Below are 25,750 nucleotides of genomic sequence, written 5' to 3' on the forward strand. Positions count from 1 at the left end.
TTGTTTAACAGTATTTCTCTTCAACACTTGTGTAACATCTGATTTAAAAAAAATATTGTCCATTTCTTTATTTGGAGGAATTATGTAAATTGATCTGCTGATTGCTCTAATTTCAATGGAATAATAAAATCACTTGCGAGAGGAAGATCGTCTCTGTAGCTTCTCATAGCCATTGCCCTATATCCAGCGCCTGTTGGTACCTTTGCTTTAAGCACTTCCTCTTCAGCTGAGACATCCCAACATATGGAGACTAATTCATGTGTAATAAAGACAAAGTTAGAAGGATCTTCTGGTTGCTTGATTACCGTGGATGTCTCTGGCATACCTTCATTGCTGGATCACTGGAGTTCACTGAGGAAGGGCTGCTCTATTTGTACATGCCACCATCTGGCAAGATGATCCCCAGCATACCCTTTCCACCTATCCTAGTTGTTGTGGTTTAACCTGTCAGGCAGACAAACACCACACAGCTGCTTGCTCACACCACACCGCCCCCCCAGTAGGATGGAGAAGAGAATCGGAAAAAAAAGTAAAATTTGTGCATTGAGATAAAGACAGTTTAATAGAACAGAAAAACAAGGGATAATAATAATAATAATAATGATAATGATAATGGTAGATGGTAGAATATACAAAGTGAGTGATGCACAATGCAATTGCTCACCACCTGCTGACCGATAACCAAGTAGCAACTGCTACTTCTCGGACCATGCCTCCTATTTGTATACTGAGCATGACATCATATGGTATGGAATATCCCGTTGGCCAGTTGGGTTATGCTCCCTCCCAGCCTCTTGTGCATATGGCAGAGTATGGGAAGCTGAAAAGTCCTTGACTAACGGGGTACTTAGCAACAACTAAAACCATCAGTGTGTTACCAACATTCTTCTCATACTAAATCCAAAACACAGCACTAGGAAGAAATTTAACTCTATCCAAGATGAAACCAGGACACCGGTGCAGTTGGAGTTGCATACTGCTGTGCCCTTGCATATCATGGTTTCATTGTCACATTAAGAACAGACAGTGAGAATAATAAATAAAAAAATTCACCTCTTTATTAAATGCCAGAAAACCATATATGAATGATAGCTGACAGAGGGATTTGCCACTTGCTCATTTCTCCTATGTATGAGTCTTAAAGCTTATTATGCTTCCTTTTCATTGATGCAGGGAGCAATTCGTTTAGTTCCAGTATACCAACAAGTAGTAGGATTTACAGAAACTCTTTAGAATGTACATATATCATCACAGAGTTTTTCCTATGCAAAATAGAGATTATAAAATTTTGTTGTAACTTACAGTAAATATATTTTTTTGTCAGTAGAAAAATTGCCAGAAGAAAAATTGGTCAAAGCTATAGCTTACCTAAATTACACTCATCTTTTTAATTTATCTTATCTCTTCTCTGGAACTTTTCTGAGGCAGCAACTATACATTGATTTCATTGGCCACAAAAAATCAGGAAAAAATAAAAAACCTTCCTCCTACTCCCAAGACCGATGCTTATTAAGATCATGTTGGTACATTTAAACCACAAGCCAAACATTTCTATATCTTCTCAGATTTGTGTGATGAATTCCAGGGCCACGTAGCCTTCTGTTCTTGTTTCCAGTTAAAGTATTTGGATATTGTGGGCTTTTATCTTCTCTCTGCACCGGAAAATAATCATGTACAAATACATATCTTTCAAATAGTCCATTCAAATTATACAGAAAGGAAAAAGGTGAATAGTTCTTGCTTTCTTAATTGGATTCAGGGATGTGGTATTGTAGTGTATAGCCAATGAGTCAGTCTAACATGTGGTGTTGCAATTACAATGTAATTGGGAAATAAAACACCCTGCCTCTTTTTAAAGGAATGCATCTTCTCTAAGGCAATATAAAACAACGCTTCTGCATTAATATGTGGACTGAAGCTGTATAAAATGTTTCAACACTGGATAGAAAGCTAGAAAATTTGCAATGACATTTTGACCAAGAAACCTCTTAAAGCAATATTGTATCAGCAAAAAGGAAACCTCCACAACTTATGTAATTTTTAATTATTCGTTTTCAGTATAATTCTAGGAATACTTGTATTGCTTTGGCAAGTTTAGTATTTTTTCTTATGAAATGTGTATATGCCAAAGGACAGCTGATAAGAGTGGTATTTTCTAAAATACTTAATGACGACATAATTCTGCGGCCAGGTGAATCAGGAGGAATTGTATCTCTGTGATGTACATGAAGTGTTGTTTGTTTTTGAATGTATGCATTAAAAATTGTCAGCCATGATATTTTGACAAGTTACATTGTTATATAATGTATGACAGAGAAGTCAGAATTGAACAAATAGATGCAAGAAAAAAACCCAAACATTGGGGACTGTTATTCATGAACAAATTATCATTTATCAGTTGCTTTGTAGCATCAATAAGGTAATATAAGATATTGCTGCCTTTGCTGAAGACAGTGTAAGCAATAGTGGGTTCTGTAGGATGACAGTGCATTCACAGCCGAAATACTAAAACTTCCTGTATCAAAGCTCTTACATAACATAGGAGCCAAGCTCAGCAGAACCTTGTGAAAAAAGGTAAACATGCTTATTTGTTATTTTAAATCTGTCATTTTTGATGCAGTGTTTCTGCACCTTGCAAATGTATTTTTTATTACTTCACAGAGTGCTAAGGACTTTGTATTACTCTTCGTTGTACATAAGTCTTTTTCCCATCCTGTAAAACACCTTTTGGTTGGAATTTTTTTGTAGTCTGTAATTTGAATAAATTCATATATTTATGTACCATTAGCTATCTTAATCTCCAATAGTGGTCATTGGATTGCACCATTCACTCCTGAACCAGGAGAGCATTCTGCTTAGAACAATATTATCCTTCCTGGGAAAACATTCTGCCTTAATTTAAAGAATAAGTCATGCAGAGCATACTACGTACTAAGTATCCTCACTGGTAAGGATTCTGAATTTTATATTTGACTTGAAATTAATACACTTTTTTTTTTTGTTATTTGCAGTTCTTGGCAGCAATGATTTTCTTTTTTTTCCCTAATAAAAATTTTAAATAGCTTTGAGCCAGTAGTGGCACTTTGGTGCCCATGAAAATTATGGAAGACTGTTTATGAATATTTTAAGATTAAGCAGATAAACTGAGTTTAAAAATGTATGCCATCTGTAGTAAAACTGATTATTTTTTTATTTAAATACTTTGACAGATTTAACTGAGTGCCTTGCAGAGACCTGAATACATTACATCAATCCAGTCACCTTTATTGATCAAGATTTTAACCTCATTGTTATTAATTCTATTTGTTTGAGATCTGTTTTCCATAAAGAAAGAAAATTGATGTCAGCAATTATAGTGCAATTCTTCACTGATTTTTTAATTGTGCGATTGCCGGATTATCAGCATAGTGGTTTAGCAATTCAAGTAGTTTTTAGTTACCGTAGTTCTCGCACTAGCTCTTGAAATATTCTTGAGCATTAGCAATTTACAGTTCTGGAACTTTTCAAGCGTTCCAAGATTTGCTGCAAATAAAAATTCAGAGTTCTTCAGCCAATTATTTTGATGCTCTTGAGAGCACATTTTATGCAGAGCCAAAAAAGTTACTGTTTGTTTTACCATCCCCCTACTTACTGATGAAATAAAAATTTTTAAACTGTGAACTGTCCTGGTTTTGGCTGGGATAAAGTTAATTTTCTTCCTACTTGCTGATATAGTGCTGTGTTTTGGATTTAGTAGGAGAATAATGTTGATAACACACTGGTGTTTTAGTTGTTGCTAAGTAGTGCTTGCATAGTCAAGGACTTTTCAACTTCCCATGCTTTGCCAGGTACACAAGAAGCTGGGAGGGAGCATAGCCAGGACAGCTGACCCAAACTGGCCAGAGGGGTATTCTTTACCATATAACGTCATGCTTAGTATATAAGCTGGAGGGAATTGGCCGGGGGGCAGTGATCACTGCTTGGGGATTGGCTGGGCATTGGTCAGCAGGTGGTGAGCAATTGCATTGTGCATCACTTATTTTGTATATTCTATTATTATTGTTGTTGTTGTTATTATTATTATTATACTTATACTTTATTTCAATTATTAAACTGTTCTTATCTCAACCCACGAATTTTCTTACTTTTGCTCTCCCAATTCTCTCCCCCATCCCACAGGGGGTGGGAGGAGTGAGCGAGTGGCTGTGTGGTTTTTAGTTGCTGGCTAGGGCTAAACAATGACAGAACACTCGTGTTCTTTACCTCTTTCTCTCCAAACACATATGCACAATACAATATTCTGAAATACAGACAACTGGTAAAGAAAACCCTCCATTGTCAGTGGAAGCAAGGACTATAAGGAAAGAATTAGTTAAATTTTAAAATGAAGCAAAACAAAATATTCTCTGCTGTAAGGATGCTTTAGAATGTTTGAATGTAGTGCTTTTCAGCATTGACTCAGGTATTTTTAATCAACTTTAATACTATAATTTTACTTTTTTTTTTCATTTGCTTATAAGTTTTGATGTCTCTCAAGTATATTGATGGTTAGGATGGTATTTAAAATCAGTGAAATCTTTCTCTTGCATTTTGCTTCTCTCTAGTATTGTGCTGCAATAAACCAAAATTATACTAGGATTATGTATTGAGACATAAAATCAGATTAATTAGTCAGTATTTATCCTAAGATCCATTAGCTATTAGTGCCATCAAATATATCCTCTTACATCAATAGTTACATACCTGGAGCATTTTCTTCAGACTTTATTCCCCTGAGCTTTCCAGATTGGTTTTATTTTTTTATTGTACTTACACATCTACCTTGTCTTTGAAGATTTTTTAAAAAATATTCAATAATTTCCTGAAATTGCAATCACTCTCCTACTTATTTGGACATAATTTTTGGCCTCTGTACTGTGATTAATTTTAGGAATTCGTAAAAATTTTCTATTTAAAATATTTTTTGTTTTGGTCTCAATTATTTTTATTTAATTATTTTATTTGTATTTTTATAGATTTTTCTTAACAGAGAGAAGAAAATCTGGGATTTTATTTTTTAACTTAAAACTGTATAGTTTCTTTCTCTGGATTTAAGTACACATCTATTTTCATTTTTTTGGCTTTGTTTTTAACTTTGGTGTTTTATACCTGTGCTACCCAGTTGCCGTCTCTCAGAGAAAAAAGACAGTGGCAATGTGAAGATGATAAACCTTGCTTCCCTGTAACAATTCAGTGTAATCCTTCTTGGCAGAAATAATTTGTCAGTGTGTCGTGGTTTAACCTGGCAGGCAGCCAAACAACACACAGCCGCTTGCTCACTCCCCACCCCCTCAGTGGGACGGGGAGAGAATCGGAAGGGTAAGAGTGAAAAAAACTCGTGGGTTGAGATAAAGACAGTATAATAGAACAGAAAAGGAAGGGAAAATAATAATAATAACAATAATAACAATAACAATAATAACAATAAAAATAATAATAATAATAATAGAATATATAAAATAAGTGTACCTGCCGAGCAATGCCCAAAAAAACAGTGATCGCTACTTCCTGGACACGCCTACCATTCATATACTGAGCATGACGTCACATGGTATGGAATACCCTGTTGGCCATCTGGGCCAGCTGTCCCAGCTGTGCTCCCTCCCAGCTTCTTGTGCATGGGAAGCTGAAAAGTCCTTGACTAGCAGGGTACTTAGCAACAACTAAAAACATCAGTGTGTTATCAACATTCTTCTCATACTAAATCCAAAACACAGCACTAGGAAGAAATTTAACTCTATCCCAGCTGAAACCAGGACCCAGTGTTTGTCATGTTGAAATGGCCGCCTGACCATAGAATCATAGAATCATTTAATGGTTTGGGTTAGAAGGGACCTTTAAAGGACATCTAGTCCAACCTCCCTGCCATGGACAGGGACATCTTCAACTAGATCAGGTTGCTCAGAGCCCCGTCCAACCTGACCTTGAATGTTTCCAGGGATGGGGCATCTACCACCTCTCTGGGCAAAGTGTTCCAGTGTTTCACCACCCTCATCATAAAAAATTTCTTCCTTGTATCTAGTCTAAATCTCCCCTCTTTTAGTTTAAAACCATTCCCCCTTGTCCTGTCGCAACAGGCCCTCCTAAAAAGTCTGTCCCCATCTTTCTTATAAGCCCCCTTTAAGTACTGAAAGGCTGCAATAAGGTCTCCCCGAAGCCTTCTCTTCTCCAGGCTGAACAACCCCAACTCTCTCAGCCTTTCTTCATAGGAGAGGTGTTCCATCCCCCTGATCATTTTTGTGGCCCTCCTCTGGACCCGCTCCAACAGGTCCATGTCTTTCTTGTGCTGAGGGCTCCAGAGCTGGATGCAGTACTCCAGGTGGGGTCTCACCAGAGCAGAGTAGAGGGGCAGAATCACTTCCCTGGACCTGCTGGCCACGCTTCTTTTGATGCAGCCCAGGACACGGTTGGCCTTCTGGGCTGTGAGTACACATTGCTGGCTCATGTCCAGCTTTTCGTCCACCAGTACCCCCAAGTCCTTCTCGGCAGGGCTGCTCTCAATCCCTTCATCCCCCAGCCTGTATTGATACTGGGGGTTGCCCCACCCAGGTGCAGGACCTTGCGCTTGGCCTCGTTGAACCTCATGAGGTTCACATGGGCCCACTTCTCAAGCTTGTCCAGGTCCCTCTGGATGGCATCCTGTCCCTCAGGCATGTCAACCGCACCACTCAGCTTGGTGTCGTCTGCAAACTGGCTGAGGGTGCGCTTGATCCCACTGTCTATGTCATTGATGAAGATATTAAACAGTACCGGTCCCAATACAGACCCCTGCGGGACACCACTTGTCACCGATCTCCATCTGGACATTGAGCCGTTGACCACTATGCTCTAGATGCGACCCTCCAACGAATTCCTCATCCACCAGACAGTCCATCCATCAAATCCATGTAGCTACCTTTGAGCATATCATGAAGAAATTTTGCTTTTCTAAGAATTCCTGGTAACATTTGACTTTAGTTATGTTTTATTTGCCTCTTTTTTTTTTTCTCTTTTAAGAGTAACATCCTTCTAGCATAATATTATTAACAAAACTAATCATGAGGCCATTTTATTAAGATTGATCCCTCCTGAAATGAAATTATTCTAGAAGGTTTAATGCAGCCTTCTGCAGAAGTGTGTGAACAAAGGAAGAAAGTTAAGCCTCGAGGACTGTAAATGAGATGGTATGTACAGGTATGTGTACAGGAAACTTGATTAGCTCCTGGCTGCTAAAGTCACCAGCGGCTTCCTGAGCCAGTTGTGACTGGTGTGGAGCCGTCTCTCCCCCTCACCGCTGGTCCCTTTTCCAGGTTCCACATGAGCCTTGCTATTTAGCTTTAGCTATTCCTGCTCATAAGATGCCAAATTCAGCTAGTCAGGGAGCACAGCATGTCCTCTCTGCCATGTGATCTGTTACCACACATCTATCCCCCTCAAAGCTGGAGAAACAAAAAATAACATTGAATGTAGGTATTTTCAAATGAAATTTTTCTGGGACTCTCATAAAATTATATTAATTCTCCATTTCAAATTAAAAAAGCTCCACTACGAATAATTTTCCCAAACCTTTAATAAGATACAGTTGCTAAGTTCCCTTCAGGAGACCATTTCACATAAATTCTAATGATCTCCAATGGGAAAATTTCTTACTGTATAATATCATAAAATAAGTCACCTCCTCAAATTAGTTTTTCATTGTACATATGAGGCAAGAATTAAACCCGCAACATACATTTATTTCAACTTTGAAACTCTCCAGAATGTACTGAAATACTGAGGGACAGTCATTTAGATAAAACAGTAATGATATCTAGTATTTGAAAGAAATTGTGTAGATTTAAAATTCTTAGTCAGAGGCACATAATGCAAGAAACAAAGCCTGATTGTTTAAAGCTGGTGTATCAAATCTTCTAGAATAACATTAGTGTTGTTTAGAGGAACCATGTACATACCAGATTTTTTTGTTAGATTTTGTATCATCAAATAAAAATCTACATTTTTAACTGAAGAGATTTTTCACTCCAATTTAGAAATCCTGTTTTTACAATCTCTATGTATTTTATCTTCCCTAAATACTTGATTACAATACAAAAATGTATGACAGGAATATTTTAACTATTGCATTTATTATCTTACAGCAGTAGAATGAGACACTGTGATTTAAAAAAATAACAGAAACAATCAAGATGATGCATAGATAATTGTGCTGGAAAGAAAGATACTATTATTGTCCACCATATTTTATAATCTTTGAAAAGTGTGTTTGCTTGTATTTCCTATTACTGATCTTCAGTTCCGATAAGTAGAAAAACACTTTTGGGAGAAAAAATGGTTAATTTCCTTGGACTCACTCAAGATGTATTTTTTATTACCATAAATTATAATTGGATGTCTGACACCTGGAGTGAAAGTTTTACTTCGTTTTTTATTAGTTTTGAACTGAGGAAATACTCGTACATGTCTGGCAGTCTGTTTTATAAAGCTAATACCCTGGCTAATATAACACCTGGTATCTATTTGTTTTAGGTGTAATTTCATTTGTTGCTGAAGATGAAGACCAACAACAGTCTCGACACAACAGCTCACCAGAGAAGACAGATGGTGAACAGGCCCTTCAGAAACTGTCAACAGAGACACCACAAACTGTTGATGCAGCAAACATGGGTATGTTTCTTGTTATGGATAAGTTCATTGTCAGTTTGTATAAACTTATATCATAATTTCTTTTTAAATTAAATGTTTATTTAGTATGCCAGGCCACATGCCTGCAAGCAGTGTTAAGTCAAATTTTTATTCCAGGCATATATGAAACTTCTCCTTTTCTGATTTTTGAAACATTTTGATGAAATTTTAAGCTGAGCTTGTTTTTTCTTTTTCTCTTTTTTGCAACAATGTCACTGAATGTCACTTTTTATTGGAGATGGGCAGCGTTTGTTAAATGTTTTCTTTTAAAAGTATCCAATAATATCAGTAGTGCTCATGTCAAAGCAGGCCATTTCTGAAATTCACATTGCTGTACTTCATGTCACTGTGGAAAAAATTTTCTTTTAACTGTCAGTCATAGATGTTCCTTTGGTTAGTTACAGTAAAATCAAGAGGAGAAAATTCCAGAATACCTGGTTACTTTCAGATTATCACCTGATAGTTTATTCTAAACAATTTCTGCATTATTTTTGAGATTTTAAGTATTCCAGAGGAATACTTTTATGATTACAAATGTGCACACCAAATAGACAAAGATGGGGTTTTTGTCTGTTTTTAAACAGATTCCTCCGTTTTCTTCTTTACATTTGCAAGTAAAGCTTTGCCTATAGAACTGTACTTTTTATGCTTTTAATACCTAATTTGGAATGTATTTAAATACATACAAATATTATGTTAGATGGCTAAAGCATACTTCTCACCAGGAAAGCTATCAAGGAGAGTTCTTTTTAACCTGAGAAAGGTGTTGTTTTAATCAACATTTAGTTTTTAGGAAATAGAGAAGAGCTTGCAATTGGAGATCTCTTTATCTTCTTCACAACTCTAATTTCACTTTAACAGAATTTGTCTAGTTTTAAAAAGAGTTAAAAGCTAATTTTATTATTAATAAATAATAAACAATTTGAGTTAATCCAATGTGAATACCAGAAAGTCTGTTCTTTTATAGTTTATTAATATCTGTGTTTAATAATATGTAGAGACTCAGAGATTAGTATCCCATCTCTGATATGAAATGATCCCAAGAATTTACAATCTGTATAGACAGGACAGAGGCAGGAAGAAGACAGAAGCTCAGAGAAGTGAAGTACTCTCCCTGATCATACCAGTAGCTTAATGTTGGGGAGTATTAAAAAAAACACATTTTTTTCCTCACAAGCCAGAGCCCTATCAATGGATATACATTGTCTCTCTAATCTACCAGATTCATTACCACATTATTTTTTACTAAATTTTTTGTGTGAATTTTGAAACACTTTTTTTACACAGCTCAGACTGCTAGTGTACTTAGCTTTGTTGTGTGCACTCCACTTCTTTTTAACAGCTGTATTTAAAACTAACAAAATATAGTAAAATGTTTTCTGTGATTATGTAGCTCTTATACAAAATCAGATCTTCTAACATGTTATTTTGTGCAAGCAGTTTATAATAAAATGTGAGTTTAAAATAGAAAAGGAATAGAAGTGGAAGAGAATGATGTAGCCGGACATGGCAAAATGCTGTTTTCAAAAGAAGACAGAAAATAATAAAAAAGAAAATAAGGTGACCAAAGAACTAAGGTTTTCCCACAGTGCTTATGATACAGATAAGACTGTTGCAACAGTGGTATAATAATAACAAAAAAGCAAAAAGCAAGTCAATGCTTGAAAAATTGAGGAATGGGGGTTGAGAAGAAGTCTAGAAATATTAAATAGAGGATTTTCAAAACCAAAGGAAAAAAAATGTAAAGTAAATCCAAAATGAAATAAAGAGTTTTGTGAGGACAGTACATATTCAGTTCTCCTGTCTGGTATGTTTAAGGGGAACGCTAGTAATGTTGAACAGTAGTGTTTTTTTAAATTCTGGCATGAAGAGAGCTAGAAATAGGAGAAAGTCCTTAAGAAGGCAGTTAGAAAGAAAGGAAATAATCAATATTTAGCTTTCACTGCTTTTCAAGGTTCAAGAATATTTCCTTACATTTTCCTCCTACAGCTAGCTTTTTTATTTGAATTTTCATGTACAGCAACACGGAAGTTGTTTGACATTAAAACTTACATGATGCTTCATTGCAAGTTTACAGAAGAAGGATTTTAACAAAGATTAAATTAAGGTGATATATGCAGACAATGCAGTAGAGATGAGAATTAGCAGATTTCAAGATGTTAGGAGGAATTAATCATAAAAGAAATATGAAGAGTGAAGCCAAATACAGGGAAATATTGGAGATAATCTTCAAATCTCTACTGAAAGCCTGCAAATGTTTGTGAATTTAATTATGCTTCTGTTGTCCAAACTAAACACTTCTGCTTATGAGATATTTAGGCTTTGCAAAGTTAGGAATCATCAGTCCAAAATTAGTAGAGGCTGTACTTGAAAGTAACTGAAAATAGAAGGTTAAGTAAGAAAATAGAAGATTAAGTGAGTGGATTTCTCAATATTGTCCCTATCACTGATACGAATTGAGGGCGTTGTTCTTAGGTAGAAAATCCAATGCAAGTTCACTCTTTGCTATTATTATTGCTGATAAGCCTTTTGCTTACTTTGGTTCCCCATTAACAATGTGAGACTGGCTGATCTACTTAGGCATTTGGAATGTGTCTTTCAAATATGTTAGTGGGTGATTAGTCTAATAACTTGCTAAGAGGGGCCAGGTAATCAGCTCCAACTCAGCTCCCTTTTTCATCGCACCCTAATTTACATGGATATAATCACTCCAGCACACAGGGTCCCATTGGTAGTTGGAGCAATCTGCACAGCTTATTCATATATGGTTGCGTCAAGTTACTGCATCTCATCTTTTAGTTACCATCTTTTGCTATTTTTGTGCTACTGTAGAGTTATATTTGTGTCTTATTGTAACCTACGTGTTTCTAGTAAATTGTACTAACTCAAGTTTCATGACTGCTGGCAATGTTTAGGGCATCATTAGGATTGCTTTCTAAAGTGGACTTAATGTAGGACATGAAATGACTCTTCCCTAATACAGTATTGCTTAATAATAGGATTTTTTTTCTTCAATACGGAAGATCTACCCTTACAATGCCCATATCCCAGGAACAGCAAGCTTCCATCTCACCTTTAAATCAAACAGCTGCTTCACAAAACATTATCTTCCTTCACAACCATTCATTTGTACTAGACATCTATAACTTTTACAGCTGGGGAAAGTATCTGCTGAAAGTATCTGCTGAAAGTGGCTAAATGGAATGTAACAAAGTGTGATCTAACTTATATGATAGTGGTAGTCTTTTTCTGAACTTACTTCAAAGAGGAACTAACAGAGTCTTAGCTTTATCCTACACAGTTTTCTTTTACACCTATATTGTTACTGTAGTTTTTAATAAAAATTAATTATTCTATGGCTTTTCAGAGTAGAATGACTGATGGATATTTCTGAGATTTAGGATTTCTTAATTGCAAGGTGCACACCACTAGTAGAATGCAAACCACTTGCATTTGACCAGAGGCATCACACACTGAGGAAGTGCATCTCAGAGCTGAGAATCCTCAGGGCTACTGTTAGCGATCTGGGGTAACACAAAAGAGTGGATTTCTGATGTAGAGAAAATTAATATACAGACTTGAAGCAGTAGATGCCAAAACAAGTGTGAAGTTGTGTCATGAGTGAGTGGTTTAGAGGCCGCTTAAAGAATCACCGTCAAAGAAATTAGCAGAAAGTGATTGTAATAGAGATTTATAAAGGTGCAACCTAATAGAATTCGATGGCAAGGTTCACTCTATTACTTATTACATGGGTGAAACATATAAGGGAAAATCATCTAAGGGTTTATATTTCAGGGACAGTCTAGGTTTCATTCACAATTTAGCAACACTTAATTATCAACTAATCATTAACAAACTTTAGTAACGCCTAATCATTAACTATTCAATATTTGCAAAATAGGTTAGTAAGTCTACTACAATCACAACTTAATTACAGATTATGCTTACTATTAGTTCACACACACAGAGAAACATATATATATATAAAAATATACAGAAGGTATACCTGTTAAAAATTCCCCTCGATTTCAGTGAAGAAATATTCACGTCGAATGTCTAGGCATTCCCACTCAACGGGCGAAGGGTTGAGCTTCGAAAGGGACTCACCCAGGACCCAGTGGTCCTCCGAATATCGCAGGCCTGAAAGATGGCAAGCTCTGAGAGGCTCCCACTCAGAGGGAGATGCTGGGTGCAGCCGCTGTGGTCCAGGAGAGCTCAAAGGGCCTCACTTAGGACCACCGTTTATAGGTTCGCAAGATGGTTGGCTTTAGTCATCCGTAAATTTCCATCCTGGCCACAGTCCCAGGTGGTAATTACTAAAGAATTCTCAAGGTTTCGGTGTTGTTCTGCTGGACACCCGGGCCAGGCAGTAGGAGGATGTTCCCAGCCTCAGCTATGCAGAGTTTCTGACACAGTCAAGGAGCGCTCAACTGCCAGACTCAACACACCAAGGCCGAGGTTTCATGGAAATTTCTGAGATCGACAAGCGGCCCAGGTCAACAAGTGGCCCAGGGAAGAAGGGGGGTATGAATGCACCACCACAATTCACCCCGTGACTAAAGTCAATCCATCTTGATCACAGAGTGGCGGTGTGGTCGCCTCTTGCCTCTGTGCCTATAAACAGATCAATGTCATATTCCAATTGTAATTTGAGGGAAATTTTTGGTTGGTATACTTAATTATTAGTATACTTAACTATTAAGGTTTTATTAAGTACAATTAAACAATGTTATATATGCAAGGAGGTTTTGGTATTAGTGCCATTTGTTTAGTTATTTTCCACACTTTAACACATAGAATAATGTTCAACAATAAGCATAGCAGAATAGAAATTAATAAAATTGTTATGGGATGTAAAACCCAATTCAAAGTTCCTGTTGCTGTTGGTGACTATCTAAATAAAACATCCTGCCAGTGATGTTCTCCATCCTTCTTCACCTTTTCTAGGACATGATGTATCTTCTCTGCATCATGATGGACTGTAATCAGAGTTCTTTGTTCATTGTTTCGAATCTGGTTTAGCAATTGACTTAGGTCATCATGTTGTAACAGTTTTCGTACTAATGTGAGATTCATTCCAATGGGGCTAGGTAGTAGATCTTGATAAGATGTATAGCTTGATTGTAGCAACTGATGGGTTGTAATGGGAGCTGAATAGTTGAAGTCGCATCCCATAATCTTAGTAAAATTACAAATACAGATATTTGAGTGGTTAGATGTTTCCACAATTACGTTATCTGTAAATATAGAATCACAAAGCGTTCTCATGCAAACACATGCATTTCCAACATATATAAGTACAGTTTCAGGGGTTTCATCAGGATGTATTTCAAAATTACAAACATTTTGTTCAGTGTCAAGACAAATGTCTTGAGCTTTGATGGTATTGCTTTCACAAATAAATCCCTGTTGTTCTCACAAAACACATGCATCAACATCAATAGTTTGCCATTTATTCCCATTTTTTTGGGTCCATACTCTATGTTCTAACGGGTAGAGTACCGTTCCATTGTGATTTAATCCTAGCGCAATGATTGGGTATATGATATATACCGAAGCATTGCGTATTGTCAAAACAAAAGCTGTGACTTTGCTGTCAGTGGAGTCGTAAGTAAAATTGACTAGACGCCACCAAGCTTGAAATTCTTTTTCAAATTTAGTTGCATTATCCCAAACTACCTTTTGGATTTCAGTGGGCAAGGTGCCCTCATCACCTTCCCTTATAATAGCTGCCACGGTAGATTGTATCCATAATTGAGCCTGGATGCAGCTAAGAGCTAGAGAAATATTATTTTGAATTGTGCCAAATGTATTTGTGATTAGTTGATGGTCCTTTTCATTAATTCTTTCCCATGTAGGCAATATATTAGCCAAAAGCCACTGACTTGTTCCTAATGCTGTCAAAGATGATCGTAATGGGTGTTCTAATTTATGTAAATCACTTGTTGCCAAATTTATTTTGTTTGCTTAAAACTTCAGCATCCATGCTGTTCAACATTCCTAGTCCCGTTCCCAGGATGCCAGTTACATCTCTCCTTGATCGTTTTGGAGAGGTGAGGGTTCGTCCATGTAGCCACGCTAACCATCCTGTAAAAGATGTATTCAGGAATGGTGAGCAAGCAGGTTTAATTGTAGAGATATCAACTTGCATTGATAGCTCCACTCATTTTAGAGACCACGATGGATTAAATAGCACTTGCTGTTGTCCTGTGTTCTTGATTATATAGGGATCAATGTTATAAATGTGAGGAGACAGTTTGATAGGAGGCTGAGTTGGTGAATGTGGTTGTGCGGTATCAATCCTGAATTGAAAACCTAAGCTGGAATGAGAGTTAGGGTTTGTCCAAAGACACCTTACGAGTACTGAATGGGATATAGTAAAAGTATACCAACATTCTTGTTTAAAAGGACAGGTATGTATGTTGTCTTTTCCTTCAATGTTGTTTATAACAATGTGTAAGGTTGTTGTCATACATTTAGTATGATTTTCAATTCGGCATCCTATCGAAATGGTGTCTCCTTTGGTTCCCTTTAAGGATGGAATTTGTTGGTTTTCATTTTCGTCTTTAATAATCCATTCCTGCCTATGAAAGGTGATGTTATTGTGTAGTACTATTGCAGATAAATTTAGATTAGATGTAGGTATGTTAAAAGACACATATGCATCAACCCACGGCCACCTTGTCGTACACAAATTCCAAATTTTTCATTCACTAATCATAAAATCAAACAATAGTTCTACACCACAATTACTTCAGAAGCAAAAAGTGAGTACAGGTTGCGTGAAAGTGAAATTGTACCAACAACCTGGTTCTGGTGTCTTATAGCAAGATTTCTCATTGTCTTTACGTTTAGAAAAATATACGTGTAGTATATTTTAATTTCAGTGCGTTTTTTTGTGGGTAGATCCATTGATTACACAGCACCCTATTTTTATTTCTTCCCCTGGTGTGGCTTGAAGTGATAAAATTTGATGAATGTTATAATTATTGTGAGATATCTTAATTTCTTTCTGGTGTAGTGTCTCCCATCTCCATTCATCTTTTGAATATGTCTCATTCCCATGTATAACTAAAATAGCAAGGTTCAGGTTTGTCTTTTCTGTTGGTAGGGTTCCCATATTTCCAGTGTAATTTAGTAGTGCATGATCCCAGGGATCTTGTGTCTGAACTAAAAGGATTATACTTATCTCGACTAAAAGGAAAAATAAAATTGGGTTGGGGAGATGCTGCTGCTGTTGTTGCCATCGGTATAGGTTCATCTTCTCCTGTTTAAAAAAAAAGAAAGAAGACGTTTCGGTGGGGAAGGCCGAACGGGTTACCCCTTTTAGAAAGAAGGAAAAATCCATCTAGTACTGATTCTCTGTTTTGCACCACTGCTATCAGTAGCTTCCCAAGCAAGTGGGCCACGGGGTTTAGTTAAAGTCATAGGCACAGTTCCAATTTGTGGTAAATTTACCATAACAGGTTGTCCTGGCTGTAATGTTAGCGGACATTTTCTTTCATCAGTAGGGGGGGTATTAGATTTAGCTTTTACAAAGAATGCTCAGCTCACAGGACTTCCAGTGGGTCCATATCGATTGTGTAATTGATGGAGTACTTCATCAATTGTTGTGTATTGTTGTACACAAAAGTTGTGTATCCCACCGGACTTCGTGTGGCTTAAGACTCTGTTTTAATAAGCCATTAGCTCGTTCTATCATCCCATTTGATTGGGGGTAGTAGGGGGTGTGGAATACCCATTGAATTTCTTTCTGTTTTGTCCATTCTTGCACTTCCCTATTTGTGAAATGTGTGCCATTATCACTTTGGATAGCATCAGGAGTAGGTAGACTAGAGAACCAAGAAGATAGTCCTCGTACTGTGTTTTTCCCATCAGCTTTTCGGCATTTAGTTGCCATAAGCAAGCCGGAGACTACTTCTACCCCTGTGAGGATATATCGATATCCTGCAGAAGATTTTAGTGGCCCAATGTAATCAATTTGCCATGTAGACCACAGAGTCTTTCCCTGACTGATACGTAAGGGGGTGCTTTAGCAGGGTGATTCGTTTGTAATTTTAATCTACATTGAGGACATTCTGTAAGAATAATTTCACAGGTTTTCCTGTTTAGGGGCCAACCCTTACTTTGTGCAGCAAAATAAAGTGCTGCTTTACCTGTATGACCTAATTTTTGATGTAGCCATTCTCCCAATCGATACCACTCAGAATTTAAGGAATTTCCTATTTTTATTTTTTTAATTTTTGCCAATTCATCTACCTTTTGATTCCAGTTTGTGGCTGGTTCATTATTTTTGGCATGAGCTTTCACCCATCTCCAAACTGGAGATCTATTTACTTCCCAGTTCAGGACTTCCCACTGACAAAGCCACTGTGTGGCACCTGCCCACACGGCATAGGAGTCAACATAGATAACTTTTGCTCCGTTTTGTGCTGCTAGAACAACTGCCCTTAACTCTCCTACTTGTGCACTACCTTCACCTTCTTCTATGATTTGTTTGCCAGTGTTGATGTTTAATGCAGCAGCCTTGTATTGCCATCTGCCATTTATTCTCCTTGCTGAGGCATCAGTAAACCAAATATCTTCTGATGGTGTTCCCTCGGTAAAGGGAGGTGCATTTAAAATAGGTGATGGTTTAGAAGGTTGTTGTAATGCTAATGTGTCTGCATTTATAGGCGTCTGTAATTTGGAGAGTTTAGTCTGTCCTTCAGTTAATCTCATTTCTTCTGCAATTACTGTCAAATAAACATACCATTTCCTAATTGTAGGCTTTTGTGCAATTCCTTCTGGGGGGGCAGTCCCCTTTAGAACTGCTTCTAATAAATTAAATGGACCTCTGGTTTGTACAGGTTGTTCCTGGTGTATTTTCTCAGCTTGTTTCACTGCTCGGACTAAAGACAAAAGTCCTTTTTCCCACTCGGAATATCTCTGTTCTGTCTCTTTAAGTGCAGTCGAACTGAACATCAAAGGTCTTTTTGGTCCGCCAGGGCCAGTTTGGAACAGGTTACAGTAAAAACCTATTCTGCTATAATAGGGTCGTGGGGGTGTAGTGGTCCCAATGATTTTAATTCCTGAATTAGAGTTTTGACTGCCTCTTCATGTTCTGAATTCCATTCCCATGATTTTCCTTTTCGTAAAAGTGAATATAGTGGGCGAGCAATGATAGAAAATCCAGGTACATGTTTCCTCCAATATCCTAAAGTACCCATAAGCTGTTGTAATTCTTTTCTAGATTGGGGCATCTGCAATTGTTCTATTTTACTTAGGGTGTCTGGTGGAATTGTTGCACTACCTGCAATCCACCAAATACCTAAAAATTTTACTTCTTTACTTGGTCCCTGACATTTCTCAGAGGGAATTTCAATTTCTGCATTATGTAACACTTGCCATACTGCTGTTGCTGCTTCCCCTACGTCTTCAGAGGAATCTCCTCCGATTAGAATATCATCTATATATTGGTACAGTTTCACATTCTGGGGAAGTGAGACTGTTTGTAAAAGCTCAGCAAGCGCGGCATGAGCGATTGTGGGTGAATGTTTATACCCCTGTGGGAGGCTGTTAAAGGTGTATTGTATACCTTCCCAAGTAAAAGCAAACTTCTCTTTATCTTCTTCCTGTAAAGCGATCATAAAGAACATATCCTTTACATCTAATGCTGCCATCCATGGGTGTGTGACTGCTTGTAATGTGGCTGTTAAAGTTGCAATATTAGGTACGGCAGCCGTTAGTGGAGCTGTGTTGGCATTTAAGCACCAATAATCAATTGTTAATCACCACCTCCCGTCTGGTTTTCGCACTGGCCAAACTGGTGAATTATATGGGGAGTGGGTTTTGGAAATAATGTGCCATTTTTCCAAATCTGTTATTACTTCAGAGATTCCAACTCGTGCCGCAGCAGAAATCAGATACTGCGGGACGTTAGTGATTTTTGAATCAGGGAGTACAGGAGCTGCATGGAGTATGCGCACTATCATTTCCTGATTTTTATCAGGGATAGGGGCGACATTTGAACTGAAGGACCACACGCTGCCATCCGGCAGACACCAGGTTCGACCGTTCAAAACATCAAAACCTAAAATATTTTCATTGTGATCTTTAATTGCAAAGCAAGTAGATGATACATGTTTCTCACCCGGGAGCCATAAATTAACTTTTGCAGTTTGGCACATAACACTTGCTCCGTTCACTCCAGTGATTTTAACTCTTTGCCATCCAGGTGGTATACCCAGCTTCTCGGCATCTTGCTGTGTTAATATTGAAATTTGTGCTCCCGTATCTATTAAAAATTTTACCAATTGTTGTCGAGGACCAACTGGAATTAAAATATATTTTGCTTTAATGATGGGTCTAGCCTCATATTCAGAGGAATCTAAGGGGAACAAAGGGTCATCATTTCCCTCATCATAGTCATCAGGATCACCACAAATACCACCATCCAGTTCCTCAGGGGATACAATTAATTTCCTAATCTGTACAATGTCAGGGGGATTGGGAGCCCGCATAAGCATCGTCTCGATCTTTTCTTCCAACTTTTGTGATTTCTCCTTTTCTTCCTATAACTGTTTTTGCAGCTGCTCAATTTTCAAGGACAGTATTAATTCAGCTTCCTTTCTGCCTTCCATTTCTTCTTTCAGGTCCAGCTCCCTTCTATTGTTATTCTTTCTGTACTGATAAGCAGCTTCCAAACAGGTGCCTAACATTTTGCAAATAATTCCTTTTCCATCTTTTATATAGCCCTTAGCTACTTTTAGTTGTTTTTCCACAGCTTCCCAATCATGCCAATTATTACGAACCCATTCTTCTGAGAAGTTAAGACTTGGATTTATTCCATGTTTTTGTAAGTAATCAGTGATACTACTTGCCATCCTGCCGACTACGCCAATTTGTCGCAAGTGAGTGGTTTGGAGGCCGCTTAAAGAATCACCGTCAAAGAAATTAGCAGAAAGTGATTGTAATAGAGATTTATAAAGGTGCAACCTAATAGAATTCGATGGCAAGGTTCACTCTATTACTTATTACATGGGTGAAACATATAAGGGAAAATCATCTAAGGGTTTATATTTCAGGGACAGTCTAGGTTTCATTCACAATTTAGCAACACTTAATTATCAACTAATCATTAACAAACTTTAGTAACGTCTAATCATTAACTATTCAATATTTGCAAAATAGGTTAGTAAGTCTACTACAATCACAACTTAATTACAGATTATGCTTACTATTAGTTCACACACACAGAGAAACATATATATATATAAAAATATACAGAAGGTATACCTGTTAAAAATTCCCCTCAATTTCATTGAAGAATGCCTAGGCATTCCCTCTCAATGGGTGAAGGGTTGAGCTTCGAAAGGGACTCACCCAGGACCCAGTGGTCCTCCGAATATCATAGGCCTGAAAGATGGCAAGCTCTGAGAGGCTCCCACTCAGAGGGAGATGCTGGGCGCAGCCGCTGCAGTCCAGGAGAGCTCAAAGGGCCTCACTCAGGACCACTGTTTATAGGTTCGCAAGATGGGTGGCTTTAGTCATCCGTAAATTTCCATCCTGGCCACAGTCCCAGGTGGTAATTACTAAAGAATTCTCAAGGTTTCGGTGTTCTGCTGGACACCTGGGCCAGGCAGTAGGAGGATGTTCCCAGCCTCAGCTATGCAGAGTTTCTGACACAGTCAAGGAGCGCTCAACTGCCAGACTCAACACACCAAGGCCGAGGTTTCATGGAAATTTCTGAGATCGACAAGCGGCCCAGATCAACAAGTGGCCCAGGGAAGAAAGGGGGGTATGAATGCACCACCACAAGTTGTCCATAGCTGAATAAGGTTAGAAAACAATCTCTAATGATAAACACATGTACACCAAACATTTTTGTCTTGCTGTCACTCAGTGAAAATTATTCCTTTTAAATATACTAGAAACTACTACCTTGTTATAAACACCTTAACATTCAATATAATCTTCAGGTACACACACATATGCATTATGTAAGTATGTATATGTGTATTTACCTTTTTTTTTCCTTCTCCAAATTACATTGTAGGTATGACTGTATAAGAAGATGATAATTTCTAGAATACTTTTCATATATTCTTTTCATAATTTCTACCAAAATCATTCATTATGCTCTTCCAGAAAGCTTCTGATTCTGAAATTTGTTCATGATTTTTTTCTCCTTCAGGTGTAGTTAAGAAAAAGCATATTTAGTGCTTGCAGTGAAAACCATTGATCCAGAAATCCTTATGACAAATCCTTTTTGTGCTGCCTTATACCAAGGGAAAAAAAAGAAACAAACCAAAACCCAAACATAAAAATGTCTGCAGCGCAGATGTAGTGGCAGGGGCGTGCCCCTTTCTAAACTGACATGGGTTTTTAGTTCTTTCCAAAGCGTATTTTTTTTGAGAGAAGAGGTCCCAGGGTTTTTTCTTCATGGGAGCCAAAAGTAAAGCAAGGGTAAGTGGTTGCTAAGACTGAAAGTAGGATGCAGCTGGTCTTTCATGTAAGATTTATCTTTAAATATTCTTATATACTAAAGTGATAAAATCATAAATAAATATTAGTCATTAATAGATATTTGTTTCACATTCTGACTAAATGCTGTGAAGCCTCCTACACGTGTCAAAAGTAGAGGAAATGTGTGCTTGCAGCCCAGAAGGCCAACCGTATCCTGGGCTGCATCAAAAGAAGCGTGGCCAGCAGGTCGAGGCAGGTGATTCTGCCCCTCTACTCTGCTCTGGTGAGACCCCACCTGGAGTACTGCGTCCAGCTCCGGAGCCCTCAGCACAAGACAGACATGGACCTGTTGGAGCGGGTCCAGAGGAGGGCCACAAAAATGATCAGGGGGATGGAACACCTCTCCTATGAAGAAAGGCTGAGAGAGGTGAGGTTGTTCAGCCTGGAGAAGAGAAGGCTTCGGGGAGACCTTATTGCAGCCTTTCAGTACTTAAAGGGGGCTTATAAGAAAGCTGGGGACAGACTTTTTAGGAGGGCCTGTTGCAACAGGACAAGGGGGAATGGTTTTAAACTAAAAGAGGGTAGATTTAGACTAGATATAAGGAAGAAATTTTTTACTATGAGGGTGGTGAACCACTGGCACAGGTTGCCTAGAGAGGTGGTAGATGCCCCACCCCTGGAAACGTTCAACATCAGGTTGGACAGGGCTCTGAGCAATCTGATCAAGTTGAAGATGTCCCTGCCCATGGCAGGGGGTTGGACTAGATGACCTTCAAAGGTCCCTTCCAATCCAAACTATTCTATGATTCTATGATTCTACGAAATTTTTCTACTCTACTATGGGGTCCATGGTAACTTCTTAAACTGAACTGCCCTTGGACAATTGCCCCTGTGTTGCCCTCTTTGCTGTGTAGCATGCGGGCAATAGCAAGGATGCTTGGCTCAGCTTCTGCTAGACCAACTCAGCTGTCCTCAGGTATTTGATCAAACAGCTCCCCTGTAAAGAAGAGTTGAGATTGTGAAGCTGGTGCAGTTGCTGCAATGGCTAAGACTTGCACTGCAACTGTAAATCCCCCTCTCCTCTTCCAGAATCCCTCTCTCTCAATCTCTCCTCACCAGCAACAAGCCTCAGCACAGAGCTGGCACTTAAGCAACAGCTTTTAATGTTCCTGCCAGTGGTGATGTCTCACAGAGCTGAGTGCTACAGATGCAGAATATCTGTTTGTACAACACAGGGGAATTTTGCATGTGCTGTTGTCTTATTCTGGCTGCCCTAAGCATTGCCTTTATCAAAAGATTATGCTTCCCATTGTGTTTGTCTTATGGAATGCATTTACATTTTTATGCCATTGCCAAGTTTTTGAATTTCTTTGTACTTGAAAGGAATAACATCAAAAAGATACACTACTTGTGAATAAGCCATGATAAAAAAGCATACTCAAAGTGGTTAGGCCAGGCGTTCATTTTGGCAAAGCCTGTTTTAATTATCTTTTTAAAGGTAATTTATCCTTCAACCAGGCCTTCAATGACAGGTGACATTTTCTAGTCTAAGTTGTCATTGTAGTTCTCATGATATGTCTCTGACAGTTAAGTGTCTTTCTCTTGTCTTTAAAAACAACTGCTTCTGAGCGGGTTCATTGAGGAACTGACGACTTTGAAAGGTAATGATACTTGAATATGTGGTCCTCCCAGACTTTCAGGCTTGAAATCAATCCCCGAGAGCTGAACATCTGTGGTAGCACGCTGTGGCATTCACATAAGGAAGATAATGAAATAATTTCTTTGTTCTAGCAACTGTTGAAGGTAATAAAGAGGAAAACAGTACTCAGGATGGTGACAATTTACAATAAGACTTTGCATTTATTCATGATAATTTTTTAAAAAGATCATAAGAACTGAGTATACAATGGTAAATGTTAGGATTTATTCAGTATTAATGCAGTAATATGATTAATATAACTTTAATATATTAAAGGTATAATTGATATATCTCACATGCATATTTATTTCTGGAATTACTATCTTTCTAACAGGAAATTCTTAAAAATTGTTTTGAGTTACCTACCCCATAAATTTTGATTGTGTAGTTAAACTATTTTTCAGTCTAATCTGCACACTGTACATTCAAGTATATTGTGCTGCACCTTCAGATTAGTTTGTTTTAATCGAGTCTCCCTCTTCAAGAAAAAGGAAGTTACAGAAGAAATATTCAAAGAAAATAATCCCCGTGTAAACTGCATATATATTTGAAAATGTAAAATATCAACCAGGGCTTGTTTTTTTTTTTTGATAGCACTTTAGCATTTGCAGCTATATTTATGCTAGTGCATACAAGCTTTTGGGGGAGGTTTAGCATATGTAGAGCATTAAGGATTAGACTGTTTTATGCTTTTTTCCTTTGTCAAAAAGAATGTTCAATTATTGTTAGCTTTCTCAGTAGGTGCCCTTCTGCAGTACTGCAGTCTGCTAAGTGTTATGCATTTTCCTGTGCCCTTTTGAGACTCAGAACAGCTTGATTCCTCTAATAAACTAACATGTTGTTTTGAAACAATTCAGATGTAGCAATGCTTCAAGGACCTATGGCCCATATGGAATTTTGTGGGGCATGGTAAGCCTGCAATTAAAAATCTGTGCAAACGAAGCATGGTATCCCATTTAAAATTAATAACAAAAGCAATCTGTAATTGCTCACAGTGTAAGGCTGCTGGTGAACTTTAGGTTACATCTTCCTTCGTGCAGCAGGTGTTTTAATATTGCTATGCTGAGAAGGCTAGTAATGTTGCATCTGCCCTAACCACAAATAAGTCGCTCCATTTGTAAACCTGTACATCTGTATATTTTTGGATGTCATAGCATATAGGATTGCATTTGCATATAAAGAGATTAAATGTTCTTACCTAATTAAAAATATCTGTGATATGCATTTTGCTTGTTCTGATAGTCTGTATAAACTATAAACTATATTACTGAGAAACACATTCATTCTGTCATGTCTAGCAGATCTCAAATATTTGTGTATATATGGAATTTTGTCAATTAGTAGCCCATTTAATAAAAAAATACTCTGAAAAAAAAATCCTGAGCAAAAATAATGGGTGTAGTTGTCATGGTTAAAAGGCTAGATGTACTCTGGACTTCTGCCTGTCCCTCTCAAGTTCACCTGTGAAATGACAGGCGTGACTTGCACCTTGCTGAATTGAAACAGCGCAGCAGAACCACACTCAAATTTCTTCCCCTTCTTATCCGCCCTTCAGCAATAGGCCTAATGTGATAGGTGCAAGTGTAAACCCTTACTAGTAGTCTGTGGCAGAACACATTCAGAGTGATATAAAAAATAACATTTTTGAAACAAAATAGTAAATGAGCTAGCAACAGAGCAATAGTCTCTTCACAGCCAATGCCCTTGCTATTAGGTTTGAGTGTTTGAGATGCTCTTTATCTAGGTCATCATTTTGCCTTTCCTACTTTGTCATGCTTACAAATAATTCTTATTTTACCCCTTAGCAAGTAATGAATTATAAACACACAGAGAACACATACTAGTCATGAAAAAGAACACTAATATTTACCAGTTCCTCAGAGTCATATAAACATGTCTGGGGCAGAAGATAATGGGATGAGGAAAGGACAGAGGGAAGGCCCCTATCAGTCTCCTCTATTTATGCTGTTTCGATTGCTATGACCTATGAAAGTACACATTGAGCCAGAAAACAAGAAAAAGTCAAACTTTATAACTTAATACTTGGGACAGTTCATAAGAAGTGGAGTTCAAATCAAATATGTGATTTTTTAAAGTCTTTTGCAGTATGTTTTGGGGTTTTTTTTTCTATCTGAATAATTACTTTAATCTATTACACGAATCTGAATATTATGACACATTCAAATTATAGTAACATCAACACGATTGTCTAAGAGCCATTGCTTAGAATATCCTATTGCTTAAGGGTGAGAACAATTTCCTTCAAGGTGTATGTTCAGTCCCTCAGACAGAGGAAAGAATTGCATATACATTCTCAGAGCCTGGCAGGGAAATACAACAGTTAAGCTATTGTATAAATAGAGTCACAAATCCAGAGCAAATTGTTTATATATTTATTTATTCGTTGCAAGTTTCTGAAAACTAAGCAGTTCAGAAATATAAACTAAAACGTTAGATTGAGTCAAAATTATGTTTTTAATGTGACAGGGAGCATATTAATTTCCAACAGGAGAAAATAAAACTCCTTTCTCCATCCAATCTAGTTTATTTTTTTCATTTTACCATCAGGCTCCCCCACAAGTATTATTATTATAATTCTATTACAAGTAGTGCTATACTTTCATAACTAGACAAGTTTGCATCACGTACTACTGTCATTGTCTACCTTTGAAGCTATAACTAAGCTGTTCCTGAAGACTATTTGTGACTAGGTAGTTCTAGTTGTGTAAGTCATGTTTTTTGTTAGTAAAAAACTGTAAGTTCACCTCATTGTTTTTTCATGAATGAATTTCTCTAGTGTCTTAGATCCTCTTGTCCACTTGGTAGCTTGCTGCTGGAATTTGCTCAGGACTTTTACCTCTATAGCAGCTGCAAAATAAATGGCCTGTATAGAATTCTGGCTTTTAATTTATCCCAGACACTGGA

At 37.5% G+C, this 25,750-nt stretch overlaps 1 protein-coding gene across 1 annotated transcript in view; it reads left to right on the top strand.

The window, feature by feature from the left end:
- The window catches only part of CFAP47 (cilia and flagella associated protein 47), a 363,705-nt gene that overhangs the window by 195,929 nt on the left and 142,026 nt on the right, over positions 1-25,750 (top strand). The window contains exon 50 of the mRNA XM_075174429.1: positions 8,524-8,661. Within this exon, the coding sequence (XP_075030530.1) occupies positions 8,524-8,661 (138 nt within the window). The remainder of the gene's footprint in view (positions 1-8,523; positions 8,662-25,750) is intronic.

Source organism: Calonectris borealis, chromosome 1, assembly GCF_964195595.1.
Source record: "Calonectris borealis chromosome 1, bCalBor7.hap1.2, whole genome shotgun sequence".
NCBI lineage: Eukaryota > Metazoa > Chordata > Aves > Procellariiformes > Procellariidae > Calonectris > Calonectris borealis.